The 21,428-nt window shown below is 39.9% G+C and overlaps 1 protein-coding gene across 5 annotated transcripts in view; it reads left to right on the forward strand.

Annotated features, from left to right (window-relative positions):
- Positions 1-21,428, forward strand: part of ERG (ETS transcription factor ERG) — a 111,244-nt gene that overhangs the window by 16,263 nt on the left and 73,553 nt on the right. For 3 of the 5 annotated variants that reach the window (XM_083500212.1, XM_083500215.1, XM_083500209.1), the window contains exon 2: positions 20,911-20,997. In XM_083500212.1, the coding sequence (XP_083356338.1) occupies positions 20,959-20,997 (39 nt within the window). In that variant the 5' untranslated portion in view covers positions 20,911-20,958. Of the gene's footprint in view, positions 1-20,256; positions 20,336-20,910; positions 20,998-21,428 lie in introns of all 5 variants that reach the window. The other 2 variants (XM_083500211.1, XM_083500210.1) reach the window with 1 other exon arrangement.

The following is a 21,428-nucleotide window of genomic DNA, read 5'->3' on the forward strand; positions in this document are numbered from 1 at the left end:
AAAAGTGGACACTGGAGAGTGTGGGATAAGATTGCTTGATGCAACACTGTCTAACTTCCCTGCAAACAAATTGGAACAAATGCTCAATAAATAGAAAACTTTGTCTAACCTCCCCACAAACTTTATGCAAATTGAAATGAATGCTCAATAGATACATTATGAAACATGTATGGACCCAACCTTATGGATCCAGTTCAGTATAACACAATGTGAATGCAGATGTGGTCTTGATGTGGTGGTAATTTGCACATCCATTCCTCAAACAGCACTGTTTCGTTATAAACTGTATGTGGAAAAATGTTTCAGCACAAAGCTTTTCCTTGTGTTGGCAACTGCCTATATCCCCCCCCCCCATCTTTTTAAATAGCAGGGGAGGAGATTGTTAAGTGCTTTCATTGTTTGTGATGCTAATTTTTCAAGAGCAGTGAGGTGGTCAGGCGGAAGAAGGGAAAAACAACAAGATATAGAGACTTATAGAATATATGACTTCTATGAAGCAGGTTGTTCCATGATACCTTTTTAAAAGTCAAGTGTTACTTGTTAATAGTGCTATACTGAAAAGCCTTCCTGCACTTTCTATATTATTAGTCTATCTCTTATTTTCAAACCAATTATTACCACTAGCCACATTTTATTTACCTCAGTTGGTAGCAGAAGGGGAGGAAGAAACCACTGTTGCCAGGATCAAACCTATTTCATGGCAATCATAGTGTGCCCTTTGGTCATGAGAGCAACCAACAACTTTAGCTAGAATTGGTGCCAATGCCTTTAGCTCATATGTGTTTCTAGCCTGAAGAGCTAAAGTAGGGATAGGAAACCTCAGACCTGGACCCCAAATATGGCCTTTAAGGCTCTCTGTTTGGTGCCCAAGACTCTTGTTTGGCCATACCCCCTCTCAACTAATATCTGTAATATTATGTGGCCCTTTGAGGGTTCCCCACAAGGAAATTTGACCCTGAGGTCAGAAATGGTTCTCTACACCTGAGCTAAAGGATTTAATCAGAGGTGTGGTTCCTTTTGGTGGAAAGCTGTTGGGGACTGCAGTCCAGTAGCAAGAGGGGCCAGAGCCACATACAACCATACATCATAGCTGTCAATGTTTCCCTTTTTTTAAGGGAAATTCCCTTATTCTGAATAGGATTCCTCACAAGAAAAGGGAAAAGTTGACAGCTATGCCATACATCCTCAATACAGACAGAGCTATTTCTCATGGAAACAGAGGCATGTATTTAATTCCTAGTAGCACCACTCAGATTTCACCTTCCATTTTCTCCAGAGACTTTTTAAACAAAGTTTATTTTAAAGACTTTCCAACACCCTTTATTTATCTTGACTGCATAAAAGGCAAAAATAACTCAATAATTCAAGAAGAAGAATGCAAATAATGCTAATGCACAGCTGAGCTGTAAGCCCTGCCTTACAGCTATTCAGAGCTTCAAACTTCAAAATGCAATTGCCTCTTGAAAATTACATACATGCAGTTACAACATTCAGGGGCAACTGTTTTTGTTTCTTGTTTTCATGTGCAAGAAACATGGCTACCTCTCTGTTGGGAAATTCTTTTTCTGCTTTGAACTTCTTGCGATGGAAGGAGCTGCAATTGCCTAGTGAGAAAGAAAGACAAAGTGAAAGTTCTGATTCAACTTTTAAAGAAAACTGTTACGTGTTAGTTTGGCGTTTACCAGCAAATCCCGTATTTGTATTTCTGTTCAGAATTAATTTAGACTTGGGAATGCCTTGGCTTATTAGTTCCATCATCCAATAAGAATCATCAGATGGAAATGTTCCTGAGTATAAGCATGTGCACTTTGGAAATGCTGACAAATAAATTAAGGAAATAAAGTTGACCAGTGTTCACAAAAAGGATAATTCACAGTCTCACAGTGCTAGAACTTGGGGCTGTCCAATGAAGCTGGATTTTGGAAGATTCATGACAAATAAAAGGAAGAGCTGAGTGTTGGAGAGTCCTAAAGACAAACAGATTTATTGTTATATAAATTCCATGGACCAGAACTCACATCATCAGGTGCATGAACTGCTGTAGTCAGTTGACAGATATTTACAGTATATATAGGGGTGGGTGGGTATGTATGGTCAGTCCAAGAATAAAAAACAATGCAAATAAATGTGTAGTTTGCAAATCCAAATTGTATTCAGTCATAGAAGATAGTACCAATATATTTAATGACATTTCCTACCTGCCCTTCAGCACAAGGTCCCAGGATAGATTACAACTCAGTAATAGAGTATTAAAATCAGTTTTTAAATTACATTAAAAACGTATCAGAATAGAGCAGAAAAAATAGGATGGGTCCTAAAAGAGTATCTTAATTGGCCCAGGGGGAAAAGGCACATATTCAACATATGCCAAAAACTATACATTCATGGTTCCAGACATAGCTCTCACACAGCTTATGGAACACCCTAAAGAGGAGCTATAGGGAAGAAGAAGGTCTTGCATATATTTGGGGCATAAGTCATTTAGGGCTTTAAACACCAAAGCGAGCATGTTGAATTGCACCCATAAACCAACTTGCAACCAGTGCAGCTGTTTTGAAACCTTTAAATGGAATACTAGCCAGTAAGGTGCTGCTGTGTTTTGGACCAGTGGAAGTTTCTGCGTTGTCTTCATGGCAAGTCCCATATAGAGTGCATTGGAAATAATCCAGCCTCTACCAATTGGTAGAGATTTTAAACCCTGATTATTCAGGTTTAAATCTGTGTGCAGTCTAGATCTGGTCTGGGTTGACCCTGGGTCTGACTGGGGCTACTCAGAACCATTGAATTGAGCTGTGATTTGGGGGCCCATGCACAACCCCAATGTTCTCGTGCTGGTTTCTGAATATTCTCATGTTCATATCAAACTTAAGTGTATTTGTTTTCTTCAGTAAAAAAAAAAAAGAGAGAGAGAGAGAAATATTGGAATCTAGGACCCTTGCTGTCTGTGAGCCCAGTACATTAATATCCATGTTTCTACCTCTTGGTGGCACTGCTGATGGGAGCGTCTTAGCAGGGTTGGTGGAGTAGCCCTGCTTTTCTTATACTGAAGCCTAAAGGTTATTTATTGTTGCAATGAAAACTCTTTGATTTGGACAGGCACAAGAAGCAAAGGCCTTTTCAGATTGATGCTCTATATAATCCCCTCCCTTAGGAGACCCATATGAACTCATAATTAAGCACCTTCTGGTAACAGGTGAAAATTTGACTGTTTAGAGGCTTTACTAGTATGTATGTTTTTATGCTGATGAGCTGGATATTCTTGACTGCTCTTGTTTGTTTTGACTCTGTTTTGTTTTGAGCTTGTTTGGATTATTTATGGCTAAACTGTTAGCTACTTTGAGTTTCCTAGTGGATAGAAAATTTTAAAATAAATATGAAGTTTATGGGCCAAGCCACTGTGAATATTATTCATGTCCTATACAGTAAGTGTTAGCTTCACAAAAAGTACCAAAACTGCTACAGCCTTCAGAAAAGGACAGATGTGTCAGCTGTCCAGGATAGCTGTGAACAAGAAATTAATAACATGGTTGGGCTTTGTGGCAGAATTTTCATGAGTGCTGAGAAAGTAGATTGTTTTGCTTAAGGACAGCAAGTTGCTTTTCTAAAGGTGTTACAGTTTATCCCAGAAAAATAAAAGCTTATTTACAATGCCACTATTGTCTTTATATTTTGAGAACATAGAATAAAACTCCCTACAAAAGATATTATAAAGCATTTTATAGGGGTTGTGCGTAAGTGACAACAACCATTGCTACTTGCCTCTGAATGAATAAATACAAAGCTGAATTCAATTTGCTGTCATTTACAAACTGTTGAGCAGTGCTTTTGTAGTTTATGATGTCAGGAAAGCACTGGGGTGAATTACAGCCTTCTGTTTACTCAAGAGCTATTTGTTATACAATGTGTTAAAGACATGGTTTGCAAAAAAGAGAAACAATTAATGTAATGTTTCTCCCAGTGAGAAAAGTGGGGAAATAATGTGTTTCAGTTCAGTGTCTCTGCTCCTATTTCATACTACCTTGCGTTAAAAAAAAGGTGTGGGGGGGGATATTGCATCTTTAAAATGATTTCCAAGGGCCTTCATTTCAGTGCTCTGCAGGAAAGGTTCATAGAGTACATTGAGAAAGATGTTTTTGTTCCCCCCACCGTGGGTTTCTGTCCCAAGACTGCCAATTAAATTATCCCATAAATCCTCCATTATAGGTAGTAAAACCTAATTTTAGATTTCCTGCCCTCTACAGTGTCTTGCTTGATTGCTACCAGTTGGCTAGAAGTGTAACCTGTTAAGCAGACAATTGTAGAGAATTGCCTGTTCCTTTCTTTGCCACATGTGAAGGTTTATTAATTCTAGGGATTTGCTCATAGGTTTCACTGGCAAAGTTTACCAACGGGTCCCAAAAATGTTTTGTAGCTCCTCAGCTTGGGCATCTTGTTTTAACGGGGAATATATTTGCTGTAGAAACTTACGTCGCAACACATCTCAGATATCACAGTGATAAAAATATTTTCCCCTTATACAGTTCTCATAACCAGCTGTAGTGAGTAAGCACATTTAAACCTCTTTCTAAATTGCTGGCTGCAAAACTAGGTCATAGAGTGTCCCACTAAATCTTCCTCTCCACTCCTACTTTTGCAGTTCCATCTAGTCATTCTCTTCTCCTCCCCTCCACCCGTCTCCCTCTCACTCAGAGAGTGGCATGTATGTGAAGGTCATACAATTTATAAAATAATCTAGAATATACTTTAGAAAATAAAAAGAGAGAGAATGTAAGAAGAACCTACAAGCAGGACATGAGCACAACACTCTGCCACACTATTCTGAGGCATATCACTCCCAATACAGAAGGTATTATACAGCCATTATGGCTAGTAGTCATTGATGGCCTTATCGTGCATGAATTTGTCTAAACTCCTTTAACAGCAATCCAGGTTAGTGGCTCTGTTGTGGAAGCAGCAGTGTTGCTGCTGGCAAGAAATGTGGGGTGAAGCAAAATGACTACCACTGTACTGATGCATTGCCCAGGCTGTCTTAGGGGTAGAAGAGTGCCTTATCCCATCAGCCCCAGCCTGATGAAGCCCATCAATGATTAGCTACGTATGTCTTTTATGGATGTGAAGATGTGAAATGTTCCTATATCCATAGAATGATAAAGAAGAGCTGTGATCCAAAGGGCCCCGCATGCACTCTATGGTTTAGTTTTGCAGAAACCACCCCCATGGAGTCTCCGAATTCTTCTCAGAGCATTTGAGTATTTTGAGGAAGATCGTTTTGAATGGAGACGGCTACTGCAGTGTTGCATGGTATATCCCTCGCCTCCCCGGTCACTCCCCAAACTGCTGTTGCGTTAAATCCCAAAATGGCTTTTCTGAGCACGGAGGAAGTTCAAAGTGTAGTTGGGGGTTCTGTGCAGGCAGCTTCTGAACAGGAAAAGCTGCTGGGGAAAAAAAATCAGATGTGCAATTGAAACATGATCCATCTGGCCAAAGCATGCAGACCTATTCATAAGATAGGGTAGAAAGGTAGTTGTTATTATTTTCTTCTGTAGAGACTATGATTACTTCTTACCTACCACAAATCGCTTGGAAAACTTTTTTGTCACTTTGTGCATGTAAAAAACATTCATCACTACCACCTCTGGTGGTAGTGGTTGCTATGGACTGTTGAAATGACCCAAGAACTGCTGACAGCTTGGATCAATATTTTGAGAGCTGTGAATTCTTAAGCGCAGAATCCTGGCTGCCAGTTTTCTTGGCTGGCTTCTTGGAGCAGCTGTTTTAAGTGATACAAACAGCAAACTTGTATTATTCGGAGCTTTGGAGAACTTGTAGTTTTAAACAGACAGTGGAAATAAGTGGCCTTCAATAAAACAGCCAGAGTGAATTGTATTACCATTACTCACATGACTTTTGAATGATACTCAGAAGTTGCATCCAAGCTGAAGGTTAGTAAGCCCTAACCATGGTTAAAGCCGGAAGGGGATGTAGGAGATTCCCATTGGAATGAGGAGGAAGCACAAAGCCATGCAGCCTGCTCTTCATCCCTTAGCCTTGTTTAAGAGAATGGGAGTGTTATACCTGCACTGAGGTTAGGGGGTATTTATTGTGAGGGACCCAAGTAATTGAACATTTGGAGTTAAGTGAGAGGACCTGGATCTTTGGAGTGATGCACCAAGAGGAATAAGATGGTAGGTAAGGAATTTGCAAAGCTAAGCAGAGTCCAGTATGGTTTCAGATTGGATGGGGGACTGTGTTGAGATTCCTGCTTGGCAGGGAGTTGGACTAGATATACCTGCACTGAGTCTGTGGGGTATGCTCATTTCTGGATCTGGATCTTTAAACAAGCGAACATACAACAATGTTTATATTTATTGTTTTATCTATTCTCTCATTTATTGCATTGGAATTATTGTTTTAAGGTGAATGCTGTTGCAGCTCACCATGATGAAGGGTGGCTTATGGATATTTTAGACAAATTAAAATAAATGTTTGAAAGGGGTTGGGGAGGGAGGTATTTGTGAAGTGCTGTGGCCCTTCAGGAATAACTGTTGAAATCTCTACCCCCTGAATAAGAGGGATGAGTGAGGTAGACAGAAAACTGTGGAGATTTTTCCTTTTGCAGGTGCTCAGTCAGATATTGCAAACTTTATGATTTAAAAAAAAAAATTGTGAAAATATATGCACGTCTAGACACTTGTGTCCTTGGGTTGGGGCCAGGAATCTAGTTAAAATAAATAATGCGCTGATGTTTCCTCATAAGATTAAACAATTTTATGCCTGTTACCTTTAGTCATTTTCATTTTTCTTCCAATACTGTCGCTGCTGGGAATATAGGACTCTCTCCTGTACTGCATGAAATCTGCTTAAACATGATTCAGAGCACATGTTTACTATATAATAATCGAGTCTGCAATTGTTGCATGAGAAAACCGTCTCTAAGGTACTTTAAAAAGTGAAACGAGCTTATAATTTTTAGTGTTGCTGGTTCTCTGTTATTAATATATTAGTGAGATTTTCCCCCAAAGGCTCTTATGAGTCACAAGAGCTATTATTACTAAGTGTTGCATGCTCATTTATTTATGCAGTGCAATGGTACACTTAAGTATTTGCCATCTAGAAAGCATACATAAATAGTACATAAAGTTGATTTTCTGAGGTTCAGTCATAGCTGTCAACGTTTCCCTTTTTTTAAGGGAAATCCCCTTATTCCAAATAGGATTCCTCACAAGAAAAGGGAAAAGTTGACAGCTATGGGTTCAGTTCAATTTTCTACAGGATCTGATTCGTAACATGCTAAAGTAGAATTGCAAAGTGGTGAAAGAGGGAGTAAACACTGCTTACTAAAACAAGCTGCATCTTCATAACCAAATTAAATGATAGAGGTGGATAGCAAGAATTAGCTGGCAAGTACCATCATAGTGGTATTAGCTGAAGAAACCTAAAGTTGAATGTGCACTCATATGGGTTAGGAAAGTGTAGAAGAGAAGGATTGTAAGTTGCATTTTTCAATAGGAAAAAGTAAGCAAATTCAGTGGGATTTAAAAGTGCTTCATTTTGGCTTGTTTACATATTTTGGTGTTTATGTGCCCAAGTCTATTCAGTAAAATTACTGGCAAATGCAGACTGACTATCACATGAAAACTTCATTCTTTGGGGACAATTTCTGTTAGTGAACATTTTGAGCCCAACAAAGCTCTCCTTCCAACAGAAGCAATTGAAACTGAACTAAAAATGCTGGCACATATCACCAGCTAGTTGTCTGTTAAAAGCTGCTCATATTGTTTTTATTGTTGACAAAAGCAGAACTCACCATATGCTTATTGGTACAGTCTGCAATACATTAAAATAATATGCTTTGTTGAGTAGTGCTGTTTTATTTCTATTATCTTCATAAACTTTCCTCTTGGTATCCATAAAGTAATAATTTCTAAAATAGAATACAGTGGTTCCTCAGATTACAAACTCAATTTGTTCCGGAGGTCCGTTCTTAACCCGAAACCGTTCTTAACCTGAGGCGTGCTTTTCCTAATGGGGCCTCCCGATGCCGGCACACCACCCGCACACGATTTCTCTTCCCATCCAGGGGCAAAGTTCTCAGTCCAAGGTACTGCTTCCGGGTTAGCGGAGTTTGTAACCCGAAGTGTTTGTAACTGAAGTGTTTGTAACCTGAGGTACCACTGTAATAGAATAGTGCAGTTGGAAGGGACCACAAAGGTCATCTGGTCCTACCCCCCGCAATGTAGGAATTTTTTGCCCAGTTTGGCGCTTGAACCCATGACCATGATTAAGAGTCTCATGCTCTACCACCAGTAATTAGAGAGAACAAATTTTGTTGGCTTTGTTTGCTTTGCTAGTTGAGTGACATCTTTCATGCCTTTTTCTGAAAGCGGAGAATAAGATTATTATCGATTTTTCTGTGGACCTCCAGTGCTTTTAGATATGAGGAGTAGCTCCCCCTCCCCAATACTTATTTACTTTTGAGGACTGAAACAGAAAGGGACAACTGTTAAGGAGGATTTACCTAGAGTTTCGTGGCATAATATTACCTGACTTTAGGTCTGCCTCAAAGGTTCTGAAGACTGTGTTTGATTTTGGGGTGGTTTTCTTGGTAGGGTACAATTTCTATAAGAAAAATGTTACTATATATCTAATATATATTTTCTGTGTTTGCAATGGGAGATGTGCAGAGCAATGCAATATTTACATTACGCTAGAGAGAGATTGCCACTATGCTGGCAAATAGGCTCCTACATCCAATGTGTGATTGGCTTGGGACGGAAGGGGAAAACCATGGAAGTGGCCACCTGAGCTGGACCCACCTCACTGATCAACCCGCCCCACAAACTGTCCTGCATCAGCCAATGCCATGCAGGCCATAACCAACAGCGAGAGACTGGCAAACAAAGACCAAAACCCTCTCTTCCATCTCGAGAACTATAACACAAAATTGTGCCACAATATCTTCAACAGCGTGCACTTTGGAATGGTCTGATCTGCCATGTTGATTCAAAATAATGGGGAATATTAGTTAAATTACTTTGTTCACAGTTCATTGAACACCTATAGTTCACCTTCCCAGCCCATGTTCATACAGAATGGATTGTGCCTGTGATTAAGGTCAAGCTATCACATAGCTAGGAAGAATAAAAAATTCCTTCCAGTAGCACCTTAAAGACCAACTAAGTTAGTTCTTGGTATGAGCTTTCATGTGCATGCACACTTCTTCAGATACACTGAAATAGAAGTTGCCAGATCCTTCTATATAGTGAGAAGGTGGGGAGGGGTGTTACTCAGAAGGATGGTGGGAATGGGAGATAGGCAGATAGCTGGGAGAGCCTGTTGACGACTCTTAACGACTGTAATAGGTCTTACAGGAAAAGGCAAGGGGTGGGAAGGAAGCACATTTGTAGTTGTGCTCTGTATTATCACTGCTCATGGTGGAAAGGACTGTCCTATTGTTTCAACCTTTAACGGTAGTCTTAAACTTGACATGCTACCATTGAGAACTTTGTGGATTATTATGAAAGTGCCATGGGTGGGACAATGGACCTTGTGTGTCACAATTGTATCACATATAGCAACTCTGAAGTCTGCTGTGGCATTGCTGTCAACAGTTGGTTCCAACTTGTGATACTGTCTGTGTTGCTATATATAACACCAGTCTGTAAACTCCATTTGGACTTCTAATTGTATACTTCTATTTTTATTCTGAAAGTGTTGATATTGTTATTATATGCTTGATATTACATTTTCAATTTTGTATGGATATAATATTGCCAATTCCATATATACATGTGTGTGTACATACATATATGTATAGTGAGACAGTTTCCAAGCATAGTGAAACTGCATACTCCACCTAGCATGGAAGAGTCCTGTGGACCAGCTGCTGCAGATACATTGAACATCAGAATCAGATGCTCATCTGGTCGCCATTGAATTTAATGGCTGTAAATGGTGATGAACATCCCTATCCAGTATCATTAGCTCTACACAGCAAAGCATGGCTGGAGGAGTTGGATTGGTGCCAATGAAATGTAATCAGAAATTCTTTGAAACTTGGAACTCTTAGGATATCCATTAGTCTCTGTTATCATGACACTTAAGAACTTGTAGAGTGACCTTTACTTTGCTTCAAAGCCAGAGCCTCACAACAGAGCAGATGGAAACTGTAGCCTTACTTAAATCAAACTGAAAACTGAGTCTCTACTAGCATAATCCTGGTCATGAGTGCCCCTAAATTCAGTAGGGTTTACTCCATAGTAAGGACATATAAGATTGCAGCAGAATACATTTATTAGCTGGAACCAGAGGAAAACACACTATATGAGTGAATCTCCTATGCAATTGGCAATCTGAATATAATGCCGTGCGGGGAGTAATCAATTATGTATCATTTGTGGACTTAAAACACAAACACACTAATCATATTTGCTGAATTGATTTTCGTTCTGGATATGGGATGAATAAGTGAACTTGAGCTATTTCCGCTTCCACTTCTAGGACATCCCTAGCCATTTAATATCTGCTCTGATGTAGACATTTCCTAGGCAGGGAACTTCCCCTGCTGTGTTGTCTTAGATAGTGAGCACCCTTTCAAAGGACAAAGGAATTGACGAGCTGCGTTTATACTTATGAAAATAATTAGCTTCAAGGTCTTAGTTTTTACACGTCAAAAAGGAGAGAGATTCTATTCTTCATATATGAAACTGGTTTAATCTCCTGGCAAGTGGAAATGATGTGAGGCCAAAATTATGCATTTGATCACTGTGAAGTATTTATAGATATTATTAAGATGTACTGTACTTGAGACAAAATGAAAACAACACAGTAAAGTCCAGAAATCACAGCATTATTTATTGAGGATGACATGTTTTTCCAGCAGACATGGTTTAGGTGTGGACATAACATATTTTTATTTCTGCAATATATACTAGCATTTTATTAATTTTTAAATGGCAATGGGCAAAAACAGCCTTTTTTATATACCTCCTCCCATAATTTTTGTAATAAAATGAACACTTATTGAAAATATCTTTCCTTTTAAAATATTTGATGTTTGCACAGCTGTTATTTTTTCCCTTTTAAACTTCATTTTAAATGCAGGTGCCAACATCAAAAAATCCAAATAGAAATAAGGAGTTTATGCCAAAGAATAACATGGATAGAAAGCATGAAGTATTATAAATAAAAAGGATTCCAAGAATGTCAGCATTTCTAATGCAGTTTGCGTCAAATATTATACAGGTTCTTCACAATGACACAAGTTTCAAAATAAAACTTTTATTGCTCAAATTGTTGCTATTTTGGTGGCTCAGAGAAGTATATATACGTATATATTTCCCCAGCCACTCTGGGTGGCTTACAGACACAAACCATTATGTCTTTGCTCCAATAGTGACCCATTTCTGTAAGCTGATAAAATAGCTTTAAGATAGGAGGAGTTCGAAAGTGGCTTGTTAGGTTGTGAGTTAGAACTAGGAAAGTGATTCCTTCCCCACAACAGATCCTGAGCTTCTGAGTCCAATCATAACCAACAATCTGAAGTATGTTACTAAATAACAGAGAAGTAAATAACAGCATTGCTGCATACAGTTACCTTGATCCCGAGACAGCAAGCCGCACAGACTGACTGCTGTGCAGGACAGAGAGAAGGGAAACTGCAGTCATCTTTACAAAACATCACAGTACACTATTTGGAACTCTATAGGATTCTAAGTAGCTGCAAGGCACACAGCCTAGTTTGGGCCAAGTATTAGTAGGCATTTGTTTGAACCAGAGTTCTGTGTTCATTTTGCTTCATAGATGTTGACTAGCTGTTAAGTAGGGATGGGGGAGAAATATCATTCAGTTCACAATTTCAGCTGAATTTGTTGAATTCACACTTTCTGGGACAATATGAGAACCGAAACACAGGCATCCTTTGAAAGTCACACTTACCTGAATTTTGTGATGTAGTTTTCCAACTGAACAGTGCTTACAAAAATGCATGCATTAGGAGAAAGTGTGCATAAAATGGATCTATTCATGAGAATTACATACAATATTGCATTATATTAGGGGGCATTGTTTGCAAAAATGTGTGTGCTAATCAAAACAGAGTACAGCAATGTGTTTATTAGGAGAAATTTGCAGTAAAATGCTGTTGGATTTTGATGAGGCTTAAAAATAGCAACCTCAGATTGCTGCAGAAATGTGAAGAACTGCATTTAAGAGTGGCAAAATAAGACACTGAAATTGAGTGAGGCTTGGAGGGTGGTGACAAGAAAGAGGCCTTTTTGGTTGTGGCTCTCCAATTATGGAATGCTGCTCCCAATGAGGCCTGACTGGGGCTGATCTTATTTTTTCATTGCCGGATTAAAACCTATCTCTATTCCCAGACACTTGGTGTTGTGTGACAGGCCAATTACATTAGCTTTTGGCTGGTAATTGTGAATTGGTATTATGCAAAATATGCTTTTATCCTGGTTTTATTACAGTGGTGTCCTTTAAGTATTTATGATGTTGTTTTATTTTGTTTAAATTGTTGTTATGATTTTGCTTTAATTTGTTTTGTCTCTTTTTTTAAAAAAAAATTGTAAGTCACTGTGGGACTAATTTTGTGTGAGGCATCTTCTAAATTAAATAATAAAGGGGATGCATTTTATTGATCCCAGTAGAATTTATTTCTAAATAAGTGGGCCAAGAATAGAAAAAGTACACAACTGAACCCAGATACAGTGCCCATTGGGTACAGCTTTAATTTGATCCAGCCTCTCTCTCTCTCTCTCTCTCTCTCTCTCTCTCTCTCTCTCTGGTGTGTGTGGTTGTGTGTGTATTCCCATGGGCTGTGTGGTTTCCCACTAGGAATGCACAAAATTCTTTAACCTCCATTTGGTATCACATTCATGTATATGTGTATCCTGTAACAGGATAAGCATCAGAGATTAATCATTGGTGAACATTTTAGTACAGTATTGAGAGAGACATTTAACTCCTAAAATATGGAAAGCGGTCATTACAGTTAAATGTGTCAGATGTGACTCAAAGGTCTCCTTTCCTTTCCTCATTCTTTTAATTTTATTTTAAGTACATTTGCAAGTGGTCAGGATTGAAGATATACACTTTGGGGATACTGAGCTTCTTAATGCTATTTTGGGAGATCCAGGAATAGCTGCACTGCATTTCATATGGATGCATAATCCAAGTTATATAGCTTTGAATAAGAATGTGGTCTTGGGGTGGGGGGAAGATAGATGAAAGGGTCTAATAATAACCTTTTACAGGTTGTTGCCTAAAGTTCCTACTGTAGGAGAATTGACTTTAGTATCATTTCCTCTCTTAAGATGTGAGGGTTAGAATATAAATAAAGCAATAGATTTATCTAACTTGTAGTGTGGAAATTTGACTTCTACGCACACATCCACATTCTGAACAGGGATTTACAGAGCATCTGCTACACAGATGTAGTCATTCAGTGAATCTCTAGGAGCACGGCAAGGTTGCGTAGCTGTATTCATTCACATACATAAATGAGAATACTACTGAGTAGCATTTCTCTATTACCTACCTGAAGAGTGTACTAACGATTTTTGAAGGAGCAAGGATTATCACTATTCACAGATATTGTAAAATGCTTTACTCTATCCTTTTCAGATGATTCAGTATTTAGTTCACTGTTTATGTAGGTAGCCCCAAGAGGTTCAGTATGTCCCAAGACAATGTCTAGATGCAGACATGGTGTAGATGAGGGCAAATAAACAGTGAGTGAATCCAACAAGATGGAGACCCCAGGGATGGATGGTGCCCAAGTCTGAAGATTGGGTTGTGTACCAACTCTGGATGAGATTGCGCTCCATCTGAAGAAGCAGGTACATAGTTTGGGGGTGCTCCTAGATGCATGGCTGTCACTAGAGGCCCAGGTGACTTCAGTGATGAAGAGAGCATTTCCTAATAAGGCAATTTATCAACTTGCATTTTTGGGCCATCTGAATCTTACTCCCACCCTCCATCCAGTTAGCGTGAGAAATAGGCTTCTGTGTATGTGTATCCTCTTCTGAACAAATGACAAGCATGGCACAGATCAGGTAGCTAGTACCTTTACCTTTACCATCAACAGTAGAAGATTATGGATCACGACTCATGGTTCAGTTGGTAGAGCATGAGACTCTTGATCTCAGGGTCATGGGTTCGAGCCTCACATTGGGCAAGAGATGCCTGTAGTGCAGGAGATTGGACTAGGGATCCCTTCCAACTGTACAATTCTATGATTCTAAAAATAAAGGAACTACCATACTATTCCACAACCTAAAAAGTGACAGGTGCCCCATCACCTTTCTACCAGAAGTCCCACCCCTTTTCTTAGTAGTCCCACCTTTTGATATAAATAATATATCACTTGATAGAGGTATCTGAAGCCCATGCCCATCCCTCTTAAAACAAGGGACTAGTATTGCTCATTTAGTACAGTGGTAGCTCGGATCACGTACGCTTCAGGTTACATACGCTTCCCAGAAATAGTACCTCGGGTTAAGAACTTTGCTTCAGGATGAGAACAGAAATCGTCCAGCAGCAGTGCAGCAGCAGCAGGAGGCCCCATTAGCTAAAGTGGTGCTTCAGGTTAAGAACAGGTTCAGGTTAAGAACGGACCTCCGGAACGACTTAAGTACGTAACCAAAGGTATCACTGTACTTGCATGTCTATTTGCAGGCCCAGGTGTGCTTTAAAGGATGGGAACAAAACTGTATAGTATTACTTTTGTTCTCCAAGCTGAATTGTCAGAAACTTTTCATGCTAATAATAGCTGAATTTGTATATGAATGCTTTCAGTTATGTTAACCCCCACTGTAGTCTGAAATACTATTGGCCAGATTTGCCGTGTCACCTGCTATTTGTGAGAGTTAGACCTAGGTCATTTCCTTTACGTGGAACAGATCTTTATATTCCTGGCAGGCAGGAACAAGGATCCACTTAGTGATGCATACATTATGGCTGTCTTCTCTCTAGTTTTATTATTATTATTATTTCTGAGTAAACATGCATAGGATTGTGCTGATAGTTTGCCCCTTCAAGCTCTTAACATGGTTGAAAAGATCTGATTGCTAATAGTAGGACGGCTTGTTTGAGGAAGACTGGAATTTAGGCCTACAAATTTCTCTGTGGCTGTTAGAAAACTTTGAGTCTAATGTGATTCCAACTTAACCTCCTAAAGGCTCAGATCTTTGCTTGCATATTCTGGCTGCAGGTCTCACATATCTTTTTTAAAAATAAAAATTAGCCAATTAAATTAAACTCTTTCTTTTGAGTCTAAGAAAATGTCCCAGCACTAGTTCTTGGATCATCATTATCTTTTCTATTTTTTCTAGAAGCAAAATATGACCATGCAGATTATCTGTAAAAAAACACACCCAGTTTTGTTTTGATAGCACCTCTGCTTAAGGAAGGTCTGGAAGGAAAGATTTTTCATCTCCTTCTCCACCATGCAGACCCCCATGACCTCTGAAAAGCTACACTGGGGTGGGGGTTGGAGGGACCCTATGTGAACTATATGGGATTAGGCATGGTGATGGGTTGGTGGGTGGAGGGTGGGAACACTTCTTCCACGAGCTTACTTAATGTATTCAAGGATTCAAGCCCAATTTTGAGTAATTACGCCTTCCTCTTAGGATCCTAGTCACCCAGACCTGGAAAGAAGACCTCAAGAAGATTTCCTCCTACAGTTCTCTGTCTCCACTGAAGACACACAGAAACTGGGCCCAGTCCAAACCCAGTCCTAAGAGCTCCATCTCAGAGATGCCTTCCCTGGCCCCCCAATAACTGTATCCTGAGCCATTCATTGATCCCTGATTCTCTCCATTGCTGTCTGGGTCTCAGGAACAAAAGCACAAGTGGACCAGATTTCACAGGATGAACGTGCTATAAACAGGGTTTATGTTGGGAGGACAGGTCTTCTCAGGAGGAGGAGATGAGACATATGTAAGCAATAACCCAACTGGAGGTAGTATACCCAACTGACAACCAGGCAGCAACACAGCTCATAACCAGGCAGAGGCTGTGACTATAGAAGTATCCCAGTCTCCTCTGATCTTTGCAGGACCAACAGTTCCCTTCCCTGATTGATGTGAAAGCTCTGACTTAATTGTTGACTCTGGCTTCTAGTCTCCATATTCCATCTCACATTGTCCAGGCAGGCCCACTGAGCCTCCAGAGGAGCTTTTTGGAGAATCAGGTACTTGCATTGGGAAGGAAGGGATGATATGTTTTCCTTTGGTGAACTTCCTTAACTCACCTTAGGATGCAAACCAGTGTGCTGTTCAGAGGTACCACTGTTGCTCCACCTGAAAATGGTTTCAGTTGTTCCCTTTGTAGCAATTTCAAACCTGTTTGCAGAAGTTTCCAGTAACTTCCGCTTTCCCTCTCGTGCAGGTTCTGAAGATCTCTGTCAACTTGAGGAAAGAGATTTTCAGCAGCTTGCGGCACCAACTGTCACTTCCAATAGCTTCTCTATTGATTTTCTTTTAGTGTTCACTCGTTAACATAGCAACCACTGTTACTCATCCAGCTGCCTCCCTCTCACAGGGGTGGGCATGCTCAATTGTGTCTGAAGCCAGGGTTGATGTCATAGTACTGGCAAAACTTGAGGTTTTTCAGAATATTTTCCTCCTAGTGGGCACCTTCTGCCCCAACCCTTTTTCCTTTTTGTTTTTGGTTGCGTATGATGAGAGAACAGAAAGTGTAGATAGGTAAACCATGAAATAAGCACTCATTTTTAGGCTCACATGGCTTATTGTGTTTGAGACAGATACTATTTCATGTGAAGTACCCTTGTTTAGGTTTGCATAATATGCCAATTTATGACAAATTAGTCCATTTACAGCCACAAATTATGTATTTTATGACTGCGAAGTTAAGAAAGCCAATAGTAATCTGGCCCAGGGAATTTCTGGCATACTATCAAGAGCACATATAATATATCTGAGCTCCTGGGGGGTTGTGTAATGGCAAAGTCTGAGTCAGATGAGTACCAGTTTCAGTGGGACTCTGGGTGCAGACCATCAGTTGTGTTGTTTCATGTGTTTCATTCATTCTAGAAGGACTTATCTGAGGCTCTCTAATGTGTGGGGGGAGATGTCTAATCCTTTCCGTACACACCATTTTTTCAGCCACCCACTCCTTATACAAAGGTGGCAATTAACCCTCTTGATGGAAAGACAAGCATGGTAAATGGACCTGCCCATTCACCATAGCAGGGCTTTAGCAGCTTTGCAGAGCAGAGGTTTCAGTCAGGAAAATAATGTGGGAAGAAAAGGTAAAACAGCCCTCTTCTCCTATTGCGACAGCATCATTGTTTTGGTCCCGTTTGATCCCTGCGTATGTACGCTTTTCAGGGTTTTCCTCTTCATTTTGAATAGGTTGAGAGGTCTAGCCATTATCTCCGAGGTTCTGTGTAGTTTGGCCATGTGATTCTAATATTTGATCCTACTGGTTGTTGTCATAGCAGCTTACAGGAGCAGGCTATTAGAGCAATCATATAAACATATTGTTAAACACTACCCCAGTCTCCGAGTGGTGAGATATTCCAGGGGTTGCAGGTGCTCACCCAGGGTTTGGTTTCTCAGAATGAGAGACAGTGGAGACTGTGGTGTCTTTATGGTATGTGGTTTATTTACACATATACAACCTGAGTCTACGATGGAGGGGCTCACAGCATTAACAACCCAAGGAGGTCTTGCTTCTCCCACAGCCACAGTCTTGGATTCAAGCAAAGATCAGGCATGGCTCTGTCTCTCTGGCTGCTTCCCAGCCTGCTTCCTCCTGCTTCTACTTATAGCTCAAACACCTCAACTCTTGCCTTTGTTCTTTCGAACTAACTAACTGTCAGTTGAGGGAGTGGGGTTACCACCCATTTGGCTTCTGCCATAGAACCATTTCCTTTGTTAACTTACAGCCTGTACTTAGGGGTCATTACCAAGAAACTTTTCTAGCTATGCCAGCAATTGAACCTTTGTTGGATCCAGGAATTAGAAGGGACTCAGTCATACAGCTTACCCCACCGAAACTATTAAAACTCATCAAATACATGTTTCCCAGGTGACCTAGGCAAATTTTCTGGAAGCTCAGCAACTTTCATTAGGCTAAGACAGGTTTGTAGGGACATGGTTATTTATAGTAATAAAGGTAGGAATGAATTTCTTATGAACTGAGTTGATTTTTTAAAAAAAAGATATTTAGAAAATTAATTATATGTACCTAATAATAGTGTGCATTATTCATCTGTGGCAATATTTGCACATAGTGTGATGACAAAAATAAGCAATTGTTCATTATTAGGATTTTCTTTGTCACATCGTCACATTTTTTCCAGTGGCTATAAAAATGTTCCACACAACCAAGAAAGTGAATTAAAACCACACAGAAGTGTGCCTAGCTTCTCTTTCAATAGCTTTTTGGCATCATCTGTCAAGTCTGGCATTTTCCAATTCATAAACTCTAATATTTTAATGTATGACATTTAAAGAGCTAAAAATAATCCCTCTGCAAGAAAAGAACAATGGATAATGTTGTTTAAATCCAGAAAAGATTTTGCAGTTAAAAAATAAATTTGGCTAATTTGTGAAGCAATCAATCATTAGAAAAGCAAGATCACATTTTATGTGTGAAATTTTATATACCCAAAGAAGTCACACCAGTGGTCATATAAGCGGGATTTTTGCCTGCACAGTGAATGATTGTCTAGGTCTTAAAAACTGTGCTTCCTTTATTCTTTGGGATTAGGTTTGGGTCTCCTAAGTAAAAGAGAGTTCTCCAAAGATATAAGACTTTGTCACAATAAAGTGCTTTGTTTATTATTTTATTTAGAATGTTTACAAACAGGACAATTAGAAAAATCTCAATGCAGTATATAGGAAATAAAAAAATACAATACATGATACAGTAAAATAGGTCCAACAGGATACTCAAGTGTCAGTGGCAACCATAGCCAAAATGTAAACAACAACAAAAAAAGGTTTAAGCAGGCCGAAAACAATGAAAATACAAAAATGCTTACCAAGTTTAGGTAATAGTCCATAGAATAGGACCCATGGCAGTAAAAGCTGTGCTCCAACTAGCCACCAAATGAATCTGTGGAACACATGGCACCACCAGGAAGGTCTCATCTGACAATCCCAGTAATTGAATCCATCTATGGGGAGAAGGCAATCTCTTAGGGGTCTTGGTACCAAGTTCTTTGTAAAGGTAAAGGGACCCCTGACCATTAGGTCCAGTCATGGCTGACTCTGGGGTTGCGGCGCTCATCTCGCTTTATTGACCAAGGGAGCCGGCGTACAGCTTCCGGGTCATGTGGCCAGCATGACTATGCCGCTTCTGGTGAACCAGAGCAGCGCACGGAAACGCCGTTTACCTTCCCGCCGGAGCGGTACCTATTTATCTACTTGCACTTTGATGTGCTTTCGAATTGCTAGGTTGGCAGGAGCTGGGACTGAGCAACGGGAGCTCACCCCATTGCAGGGATTTGAACCGCTGACCTTCTGATCGGCAAGCCTTAGGCTCTGTAGTTTAACCCACAGCGCCACCTGCGTCTCTCACCAAGTTGTTTAGGGCTTTGTAAATTAGTAAAAAAACCTTCAACTTTCCCAGGTAGCATATTGGCAGTCAGTGCAATTCTTTTAATAAGTCATTACCTGCCAGTCTTTCTGTTGTTTGCTCTGCACCAGCTTCAGCTTCTAGATCGATATTAAGGACACCCCTCCATTGTCTCTCGACCTTAAGGACATGGACTATGTATGCAGAGACAGCAACAATATATCATTCCCCATAGCACCAGCTGATCGCCCTCCCACTAAGCTCAGACATCTTAGCTTCTGATACTGTACAATTCATCCCTGGCTGCCCCCCTGAACACCTTCCAGGCCCCGCCCACCCCTTCCAGGTCCTGCCTGCACCCTTCTTGAGTGTTTTCCTGGACAGAAAGGTGTTCTTCAACACTGACAATGCTTCCTATTTGCTTGGAAGATAGAATGGATGGGTGGTTATGCATAGAAACTTGTTGTTAATTAAATCTATGTCCCACTCCAGCTTCCAAAGGATCCCATATGTGCATTTTAATGCACACTTTAATCTAGTATATACATTTTTCTATCCATTACTTGGCTGAAAAACTGCATTGCAAAAGAGGAGTGAATTTCAAAAGATGGCTGTGTTTCAGTTCACTTTTAGAAAGTGCAAATTAGGTTGATTCACCTTTAAATGAACTGAATTTAATTTCTCCTCCATCCCCAGCTGTCATTGGCCTGCATCTCGCCCATGTGTTTCCCTGGTAAAAGAAGAACATGATGTACCTCCAACTCATTGCTAGAGGGTAGGATACTGAATACAGTGACATCATTTCACACTGGGGAATGCTTGAGGGAGGTTTTGGTTTCTTGAACCCCTTAACCATACACCTGTGATTTTCACAGTATTTTGGATCCTCCTGAATGTGTTTTTTCTGCCAATGAGTGAATGAATTATCGTATTATTCTTTGGAAGAAGATAATTGTTTCTCATTTATAAAGTGCTTAGCACAATATTTAGAGAGCTGACATTTGGGTGTTGGTGGAAATACCTATTTCTCATTATTCTATTATCTCCTAGTACCCCTGCTTCACACATTACAGCACAGATAAGCTGAATCTGGATAGTTGTCAAGGCATGACTACAGAGAATTTATGAATTGTCTTGAGTTAGATCAATGGATAAATTAAAAAGAAAAGAATAAGCGAGCAGCTTCAGAATTCTGTAAATGGCATGCCAATGTAATTGATATAATCAATATTGATTTTAATAATTCTATGTATGTAGAGCAGTTGGGTAATAAATGGTCTTATATTTCTCTACAAAGTATATTTTTTAAAAATCTTGTACTGACATGATTCTATCTTCTTGGCTCTACAGTTGCCTTGGGGTCTGACCTTCTGGTACATACGCTGGCTGTTAAAGGACATGATTCAAACTGTCCCAGATCCAGTAGCTCATATCAAGGTAAATTTCATGTTTGCTTTCAGGTCTCTTGACAGCTGATTATGCATTAGCTGAATGTCTATCCAAAAGTGGCTATGGCAAGAGACCAGTGAAAGGGGATTGGGGAGATACTACACAGCTTCTGCTCCTCCTCCTGCTTACCACTAGAGCTCTTTCTATATCTAATTTGTTCGGGGAGCCAGCTAGGACCTTCTGTCTTAGAACCTGCCACCAACTGTGTCAGGGAGAGATCAAAGAAGGCCAAGTGGCTCTCTATGCTACATAAAAGTGTCTAATTTTCTCAAGTCGCTCATGGTGGCCTTGGCATTCTTTGAATTTAATGCAGGTGGGAAAATACAATGAGATGAGAAGTTGAGGCAGCTCTGGACCTGCTATGCATATATTTATTTCCCTTCAATAGTGATGGAGCTTCCCAACAACTGCAGCTTATC

Source organism: Podarcis liolepis (assembly GCF_965112155.1).
Source record: "Podarcis liolepis genome assembly, chromosome: 4".
NCBI lineage: Eukaryota > Metazoa > Chordata > Lepidosauria > Squamata > Lacertidae > Podarcis > Podarcis liolepis.